We start from the raw sequence: 10487 nt of genomic DNA, 5'->3' as shown, positions 1-10487 counted from the left end.
TTGGGGCGTGGTTTAAGGCAAGGCTGCCCTCTATCGCCTTTATTGTTCAATGCCATTGTTGAGGGTCTCGTGGTGTTGCTCAAGTGTGCTGCGAAGAAATGCCTGAGAGATTCTCTAGATGTTCCAGATTTTTTGGACCATATTCTTATTTATGCTGATGATATGATTATTTTTGGGCGAGCAAACGTGCAGCAGATGCTTAGATTCAAGCTTATTCTCCAGTTCTTTCTTTCTCTTTCTGGGCTTTCCCTAAATGATAGCAAATGCTCTCTTACTATGTTCAATGTTCAGTCTCCTATGCTTGCAGTGGGTAAACAGATTTTTAATTGTGCAATCTCTGAGTTGTCGATGACATATTTGGGTCTGCCGTTACAAGTGAAACGCCTCTCTTCCGCTGCTTGGGCTCCAACTATTCAAAAAGTGAAAAGCAAGCTTCTTTCGTGGCAGGCTTCTTATCTCTCCATTGTTGGCCGTCTGACTTTAATCAGACATGTTTTTTCTTCTATCCCTGAATTCGTCATGTCAATGTTCATGATGCCTGTGGGTGTGGAGAAGCAAATTTGTCGTTTAATGTCGGATCTTCTTTGCTCTGGGTGTCAACTTAAGAGTAAGCACCATTTGGTTGGTTGGCGAACGGTGGTGTTACCGAGCCGTATGGCTGGCTTAGGTGTTTTTGCTCCAAGACAAAGGAGTATTGCTCTCGTAGCCAAGCAATGTTGGATGGCCCATCAACCAGGCTCTCCATGTGCTCGCTTGCTCCATGCTAAATATGGTGCTCCTGATTTATCTCTTTTTCGCCATGGAACCCGCGGTCTGGCGATCTCGCACTTGCGAAGCATGTGGCTGAGAGCCTTATCGTCCTTCAGAGATCAAACTGGGGATGCTGGAAATTATGATCAGTGGTTGCAATGGGCGATTACTCCAAATGGAGCGTTCCACACCCACAAAGTGTATAGATCGTTGCTCCCCCCAGGGGCAGATTGGTTCCCTGAGTGTGCGTTATGGGGTAAGGGCCCTTCTCCAAGATCTCGGTTCTTGGCTTGGTTAATTTTGCATGATAGGGTTCAGACTCACAGTTATTTAAAGAAGTTGGGCTTTCAGTTTCCAAGTTGGTGTGTGTTGTGTCAAGCTGCTGAAGAAACTACTTTTCATTTATTTTGGTCCTGCCCAATCTTTGTGGCCCTATTTAATAGGACGTGGAGATCTCCGAACGTAATTGTTAAAGAAGAGTCTTTTGCGCTTGATCTTCTCTTGGGCTCTATTGAAATTAGACGATGCAAGCGGTGGAGACTGATCTGGAAGACATGGTTGCTTACTACTTGGTGGTTTGTTTGGATGGCACGCAATGATGCTACTTTCCGTCAAATTCCGGTCATCTTTAATCATCTTGTCCATAAAATCCTGGTTGATGTATATGCAATATTACGTATGCATCTTAAAGACCTCTCCTCTCATCTGAACGACGTTCACTCAGCGGTGGTTTCTTCTAATCCTGCGGATTCTGGTTGAGTAGGCTTTGTTGTTTTGTTGCTAGCTGTCTGTAGTTTCTTTTTTTTTAGCTTTGTTTTTTCTATATTTTAGTTTTGTTTCTACTTTGTTCGGTTCATGGGTTCAACATTTTGTTGATCTTCATGAGTATTAATGTTGATCTTCTTTCGGCTCTCTCTCTCTCTCTCTCTCTCTCTCTCTCTCTCTCTCTCTCTCTCACACACACACACACACACACACACAAGGATTAAGGAATTATGTACCACGCAGGGGAGGATTTACCTGTTTTCTGCTTTGAATTTAGCAATAAGTTGGGGCACACCTGGTAGGCAGGCTCCAGCGGATAGCCAATCAGGTTCAAGGAAAGTAGAACCTAAAACTCTAAAGGAATGCCCTTGGATGGCATTAATCATCGAGATGAAGGGCATCAAAAGCAAAATGATCATATGTATCCTCTGACATTTGACACAGAAAGTCCAATGCTGATTCTAGTTGTTCAACTGATAGGTCTGGATGGCTACGCTCAGTCCACATATAGATGAGAAAGTGAACTATTGCTAGCCATTGGTTGGAAAGAAAAGAATGGACCTAGGATATATCCCATCATAAATGCTACCAAAAGTTTCTTGTAAAATAATTTTTTCCATCCATTTTCCTGCCATTGATGGAGTTCATCTAGAAATTGAACAACATCACAAGTTTTTATGGAGCCCGTATACACGGGAACCAGTATGGGTTATTTCTGCCATTCATCTTCATGATGAACGGCATCCAATGTGCTAATTAGCTCTGTATGTAGTCCTATAAAATGTTTAAAGAAATGAAAATATGTGCCTGTAAATTTGTTACATCAATGAACTCACCGTGAGTCAGTAGCAACGCAGTACAAATTGCACTTTTGGTTGAATTGCTAAGATGAACAAAAGTTCAGAGGTCCAACCACCGATTCATCCAGGTCCAGGACATGCACAATTATATTAAGAAACTCTAAAGCTCACAGCCTCGCATAACGTTAAAGGTGAAAGTCCCAGTTAATGGCTCCCCCAGCTTGCACACACACAGACACACAAGAGAGAAATCAAGAGAGAGAGAATCATGACACCCAGACAGCAAGTAGAAAATTTGGTCTCAGTTATAAAAAAAAATTTAATGTATGTCTTCACGATTGCATGTTATATTGGAAAGAATCTACTAAAAAAGAGGTATGTGATGTTTGTAAGGCATAAGATGGAAAGAAGTCGAAGGTCAATCAAATTGTATGTCATCTTCATCTTGTAAGAAACTTAAAAGAATTTCATGCAAAACTTTGTGTTACTTTCTCTTGATACCAAGATTGAAGAAGTTGTTTATGTCATTTGACATCGTTGCTCAAATAAGATGACACAATGAAGGTCGCACCTTCTGAGGCATTTTGCAGATTCATTAGCTTGAAATTTTTTTGATACACTGCATTCATCTTTTGCTTCAGATTGTCACAATGTGAGACTCAGTCGGTGATGGTTTTAATCATTTTCGAACTTTGAGTACATCATATAGCATATGGTCAGTTCTTATAGTTGCATGTAATCTGCCATTACGGATGTGCATGAAGTAGCTATATTGCATATATCTGGACCAAGCTCTTCAAGGATATTTAAAAATAAATCTTTACCTTTAGTTGCTTATTGAGGGACTGAAGACATTATGAAATGATGGTGTGAAATCCTACAATGCATCAAGGAAAGAGTATTTTCAACTGCGAGCAGCTTTATTGTGGACTATAAATGATTTTTCTGCATATGCAGACCTAGACCTATCAAGATGGAGCACCAAAAGAAAATTAACATGTCTTGTATATCATAAAGGCATATTCTTGTAGGCTAAAACATAACAAAAAAAATTGGTTAAACAAACATTCTTTCGATGGCAATATTGAAATACGAAACACTCCTACCAGAATGTCAGGCATTGATGTGCTACATCAATTGAACATGACTAGTTTCATTGAAAATGAGTTAGGATGTGAAGACATGGACTTACCATATCAATGAAAAAAAAAGTATTTTTTGAGCCATCATATTAGAAGCATAATTTACTACACTGTAATTTGGATGTAATGCATATTGAGAAGAATGTATATGACAAAATAGTTCGGACACTATTGAATTTAGGCAAGAAGTCAAAGGACATCTAGATTAGAAAACAATGAATATAAGACATGAACTTCATTCGGAATACAATATAGCTGGGGGGAAATTTCTTGCTGCATGCTTTGCTATGAGTAGGAGTAAAAAGTCCAAATTTTGCTGAGTGTTGAAGCATTTGAAGGTTTGGTCATGCAATAAATATCTTCTGACATGTGCAAATAAAAGAACCTAAGATTTTAGGTTTAAAGAGTCATGATTGTCACATGCTTATGCATCATTCATAAATATAGATGATTGATATCTGTTGTAGGAAGCAACCCTTACAATTTAAGAAGTAGCATTGTGTAGCATATTTACTTTGCACTTGTTATAGACGTGAATGTATTGAATATATTACAGTCCATTTGAACATGTTTTAATATACTTCATACTGCAATATTTATAGTACATTTTTTTAGTTGACAATGTTAAGATTGAGAGTATGATATCCTATATTTCAATTTATTTGGTTTATGAAGAGCATTTGGTTCTTTGTGACTACGATTGACAATTTTATAGAAAGTGTTGCCCAAAATTTACATTTCTCAACTTGGATTCATTGTAATGTATCTTTATGCCTTCTTCTTTTGGATTTAAGCATGGGTTTTTGGTTAACATTGTTAATTTCAACAAAAAATAGGGGCTTCTAGAAGACTTCATATTGACTTTTAGTCCCATGCATTAGATAACTAGTTTAATGCTCTCTCTTTGTAGTTCAGTGTTGAAATATGTTGTACCCTATGTAGATCAAATTCAAGCATGTTTTACTCTTTTGAGTGTGTATTTGATGAAAGATGAATGTGTACATTGAACTTGTTTACCCTCCAAGTTTCCAACACTTTTCTCTAGTGTGATAGTGATAAATATCATGAGATTTATGAAAATCTCGCGATAATATCGTGAGAAATTGTCTCAAAGTTTAAAATGGTAATTTCTCATGAGATTTTCAAAATATCGCGAGATTTATGAAAAGACATAAATATTGTGATTTAAACGTAATATTTATGTTTTAAATGACAATTTATCATGAAATAATGTGTGTGTTTATTTTTAAATAATTTTTATTAATATTTTCTTATAACAATTTTTTTTTTAGATTTTTTAATTTATTTTTTTATTGTCAAGATTTTTTCCAAAAGATTGCGAGACTTATGAAAAAATTTCAAATTCTCACAAGTTTTTGATAAACAATATTTTGTTGTTTTTAACTTTTGTCACTATGGTGTGACCATCTTTATTATAATACGAGTAATTGATTTTTTTGCCCTTGGAATTTTCCTTTTCACTTGACGATTTCTCAATGGGGTTTTGAGATTGTTTGGCCACGAAAGCAATTTTTTAAGTTTCAACATTCTCAATCTTAGTGGAGTTCATGACTATACAACTTTTCTCTCATGATGGTTGAACAAACAAAAATTTAGAGACGGCAGATCACAAGACATCAAAATTTGACCCCTCAAGTTTCCATAATCAAAGTCCCAACTCGTCCAACATCTGAAATATCTTTTCTTATTCTTTCTGTTTTTGAATGCCCTTGGGATTGATAGATGTTTGGGTTATACATGTTATTCATGACCATGCACGGCCATGCATGTAACGCCCCAAAAATACAACGGCATACAATTTTGCGTAAAAAAATTTCTCTTTTGAAACACAACAAAAATTGTTTTAAAACATAAACTTGCTCTGATCATTGAGCTCGTTACTGGTGAAAAGAAAAACCACAACAATTATTTCAAAAATATTTCATTCTATTGAATGAATATCAAAGTTCATACATGCCAAAAATATAAAGACTCAGAGACACTTTAAATTAACCTAATTTATATCAAAATCTCAATTGAGTTCTCATATATTGTAGCATCAACCCGTTTATATATGTGAACATGAAAATTTTAATAAAAACAAGTGAGACAACTTAATGTCATCGTATATACTAATAAACCTCTCTCGGGTCTCTAGTGTGTGTAGAATTATTTATAAAATATGTCACACAATACACATCGATAAGACACATCTTAGTTAAGTATTATTCCACAATTACAATTGAACTAAGCATTCATTAATGCATATTCATATTTCAATTTATTCATGTAACACCAATATGTATTCATGAGAATTTATAGATCACCAATCATTCCAAATAATCAAATTTAATCTAATTTGAATTGTTATGATTTGTTTGCATTTCAAAAATCGCTACATCATAAAGACTGCTTGTATCTAACATTCTTTATGATTGAAATACTAGGAGAAAAGAAAAGAGAGTACCTAGTGAAAGAGAAACCAGGGGAGGGAGAAATCGAGAAGGAAATAAGAGAAATAATTATAAATAATTACTATTTTTGGTTTTCATCCTCACAACCCTTTACAGAGTTAGATTTTCTATTCTTGGGTTTTCACCCTCACAACTCTTAACAGGGATAGATTTCTTGATCTTGGAAAAATATTTCTTAATACATGTCATTATCATAATAAGTGCAGAATGCTCAAAACTCATAATAAGTAGTACTTTTGGGTCAAAACCGATACTATTATCAATATATATTCAAAATCAACATGATTATAATTTTAATAGCATAGATTTATATTTAAAGCATAATTTCACTTCATCAAACATTTATGTATCACAATATGCATATCAAAATTATTTAAAACATATATTATAAAATTATTATATAGGTTGCATAATCAAATTGATTCTTGCCTACGTATCCAAATGGAAATCAAACATTCTGTAGTTTCACCCAAAATAAATCATCTAAAAATTTGACAGCATCTATCCATTTCGAATTATACGAAGTAGAAGTCAAATAAGGTATACATTCACTTTATCACGCATTTACGTATGTGTTTAAAATTAGTTACACACTAATAATCATCATAAATGATACAACATTTATATCGACAATTAAACGCATCGTATTATACATTTTCAATCATTCAATCACAAATGGATCTCTAAATAATTTTAGAATCCTAGGGTAGCGCTCATGGCTCAACCACAATCTTACATACATATGATGATCTTAACATACAAACTATATACAAATCTCACAAAATTATTTAATTAAATTATGTTTCTGAACCCGTAATCCCTATAATAAGAATGCCAAATCTCAGAGCCTACTCATTTATTTCACATTCTTAATAGTATATCAAATTAAATTTTAAAATAATTTAAATAAATTCTTATAAATAATCCTGGGTTTTTTTCCATTTTGAGATTTTCTGAAATATTAAACAACACCTGCCTTATTTCAGAAGGCCATGACACTGAGGTATTTGGGTATTTCTTACCCTATTTTCGATCGTAGTATCAAAAAATTATTTTAAAATTTTGAATAGAACATACTCTATTTCGGAGCATCAACGCTTTTGAATCTACTGAAATTTAGGCAATATTTGCCTTATATTAGCTCAAAAAATTCAATGATCATTCTAGAAATTTTGACAGAACCTCTCCTACGTGAGAGCATGAATGGACTAAAATTTTGGCATAATTACTGCATTTTTGTTTATAAGAGAGCTATGAGGTCAGATAGATCTATACGAGGGATCGGATGAGTTCTACGGGTACATATATTGTTTATTTATGAGTGGACATTTGATAGCACTTCTGATGTGCTATCTCAAAATCTTCTGTAGTGAGTGAGATTTCGCTAGCGCTTCTGTAGCGTTATTTTAAAACTATCATCGAATTGAGAAAAAACTCTCTTGGCCAAACTTCAAAGGTCGGATTTGTTTAAGCAGAAGTCACCCAAACAAACGGAGACCGTCAATAGGTAGAGGCAGGGGTCACAATAATTTCTAATGGAATAAATTGAAAAAATAACGAGGCCTGGGATACTTAAACAAGAGAAAGAGAAGCTTGGAAGGAGAGAGAAGCTCTGAAAGAGAGAGGAGAGGAGCAATTTTTATGAGGAGAGAGAGAGAGATCCCAAGGGAGTATTCATAAGCTCAAGGGGGTCGCCCCCTGCTAGGTGTCCTCTTCTGAAGCTCCCTTCAAAAACCATGTTTTGAACCCCTTGTTTTTGAAAAGTGGTTTTGTAAAACCATTTACAGAAATCATCAAATCTGATTGTTTTCATAAAAAAAGTTGGGAATATCTTAATTTTATATTTTTTATTTATTTATTTTATTATTTGCATAAATCCTATTTATTTTTACCATTTTATCCCTAGTTAGTTTCATCAATAACCATTTTAATTAATATTTTAATAGGCTTGGTAATTTATTGCTTAACCTTGATCTAATTTCAAATAACCAAGTTGTCACTTGAGTACGTAATTACCTTTTTATCCTTTAATATTTTAAATATTTACTAGAATATGCCCTTGGGATGGTAAATTACCAATTTTTCCTTGAACAATTTAACTATTTCTTAGAATATACCCCTAGGTTGTGAAATTACTAATTTTTCCTTGATCAATTTAAATATTTCCTAAAAATTACCTTTGGGATATATAATTACCATATTGCCCTTAAACAATTTAACTATTTACAAGCATGTCCCTAAAATATGGATTCAGAGCCTGTTTACATCCCTAATCTCGAGTCATTGAGCTATTCTATACTCTACTCATCAACATATCCCACATTATCCCCATAGATACATGCTCAGGAGGTGAAAATCCTGGTAATCTTGAGTTTTTTATTCATGCATTTTTTTTCTTGAAATTGGCTCAAGCATAGTTACTAGGAAGCGAAATGGATATGAGAAGTGATGCATTAAGCAGAAGCGGCCAAGCGAGTGTTAAAAAGTAGTATGAAGCATGAAGCAAGATACCTTTTGTAAGTGGGGTCCTGTATCAAGCTGAAGGCCCAGGATCGAAACCCTCTGCCACATGGGGCGACTGTTTTCTTGTAGGGGTCTGCCAAACCCCAGCTTGCCTTTCAAAAAAAAAAATACCTTTTGGAAGTGATTGTGGAAGCACGTGAGAAGTGAAAAAAGAAAACTTAATGGAAATGACAAGAAACGATTGAGAAGTGAAAAATAAATAAATAATAACATAAAAAACACAAAAAACAAAAGGGAAGCAAGGGAGAAACAAAGAGAAACCGAGTGGGAAATGAAATTTATGCGAGAGAGAGAGAGAGAGAAGCAAATCGAAAATACCCTTCCCACAAATGGGGGACAAGTTTTCCCACGTTTTCTCATTTTTTTAGAACCGTTACTATATATGTCAACGGGTCAGATGTAACCCGATATCTGATCTGAATTTGAATGTGCGGTAGCCAAATCCATATCCAATTAAAAATCGGTTATTCAATTTTGCATTAAAACCAGAATCGGAATCCTATTAAAAACCCAATCCCACTACAACCCGAATCGTCGTGGTCGTGGTATTATAATACTTAAAAACTTTTATTAGTTTTATAATTTAACTAAAAGAATTTCGAGATTTTCCTAAATAACAAAAGCTTTCACTTATCTTGCGGATTCTCCCTCTAAAATAATCGTTCCACGTCAATGCCAGATCTGCCTCACCCAGATCGATTCATCAGTAGGTTTTTCACGTGTTTGACTGTAAAAGCAGACCCACAGGATGCTGCACACTGCTACATTTCGCGTACTGACTTGTTGGTGGAGATGCAGATTGGCAGCTAACTACAAACCTAGGTCAAAACACGCGTTTGGCCGTCATAGAATTATGGGAATTGGGAAGGCCATTTAAAGACCATCAAAGTTCCATTATGCACCACCACTATAGTGCTTCTCATATACTGACACACAATCCCCATGGCTTCCTTCCTCCTCCTCTTCCTCTTCCTCTCTGTTTGCACCACCACCACACTACCATTTTCCGCCGCTTACCGGTGGGCTTGCATCCCGGAGGAGCGGCAAGTCCTCAACGAGATCAACCAAGGCTTCAACAACCCTTTCCAGTATTGGTCGCCGTCGGTCGACTGCTGCAAATGGCCCGGCGTGTTCTGCAACACGAACACCAGCAGTGTCCAGTACCTGATCCTGCGCAATGTCGATTTCTCAGGCGAGATCTCGGCCGCAGTCGGCCGGCTTCCCAATCTGCAGCTGCTCACCATCCACAAGATGCCGAACCTCACCGGGGGGATCCCACCTTCCATTGCCAATCTGCAAGGCCTCACAGAATTGCGGGTCTCATGGACCGGTGTATCCGGACCCATACCAAATTGGATCTCCCGACTCGTTAACCTTCAGACACTCGACCTGTCGTATAACCGTCTCACCGGTTCGATCCCTCCGTCTCTGTCCCGGTTGCCCAACATCCAATTCATCAACTTGGAACGGAACCACCTTACGGGACCAATACCGGAGTCTTTCGGCCGGTTCGCCAGCACGATCCAGAAACTGTATCTGTCGAGCAATGACCTCTCTGACTCGGTTCCAGACTCCCTGTGGGATATTTTCTGGCTGGGGAATTTCACCTGGGTGGACATACAACTACAAAGGAACCGGCTCACCGGATTCCCGTCTCGGCTCCTCAACACCGAGTCGAGGCCGCTAGCTTTTATCGACCTGTCTCGGAACCAGTTCGATTTCGATCTGTCAGCCGTGGTAACTCCACCGCGCAGCCTGCGAGGTTTGGATCTGTCGCACAACATGATACGTGGTAGCATCCCGAAGGCTTTCTCGGATCTAACGGATCTCACTTCCTTCAACGTGAGCTACAACAGGTTGTGTGGGGAGATCCCCCGGGTCGGGGCCATGCTCCGATTCGATAACACCTCCTTCATGAACAACGAATGCCTGTGTGGCCCACCCCTCCCCGTGAAGTGTTAGTGCCAGTGGGCCCACTTGTCCCCTAGCAAATAAGCGATGACATGTATGAAAGTATTAGATCTTGGGCTTGC

General features: G+C 37.0%; 1 protein-coding gene across 1 annotated transcript; it reads left to right on the top strand.

The window, feature by feature from the left end:
- The first annotated feature begins 9363 nt into the window (after positions 1-9363).
- LOC149828971 (polygalacturonase inhibitor-like) lies at positions 9364-10487 on the top strand. Its single transcript, XM_090017017.1, has one exon. It carries the CDS (start codon positions 9397-9399, stop codon positions 10414-10416), a length of 1020 nt encoding a protein of 339 aa, XP_089873143.1. The 5' UTR covers positions 9364-9396; the 3' UTR covers positions 10417-10487.

This window comes from Nuphar pumila, chromosome 9 (assembly GCF_984573655.1).
Source record: "Nuphar pumila chromosome 9, dmNupPumi1.hap1.1, whole genome shotgun sequence".
NCBI classification, from domain to species: Eukaryota; Viridiplantae; Streptophyta; class Magnoliopsida; order Nymphaeales; family Nymphaeaceae; genus Nuphar; species Nuphar pumila.
This window is presented reverse-complemented; position numbering and strand designations above follow the sequence as displayed.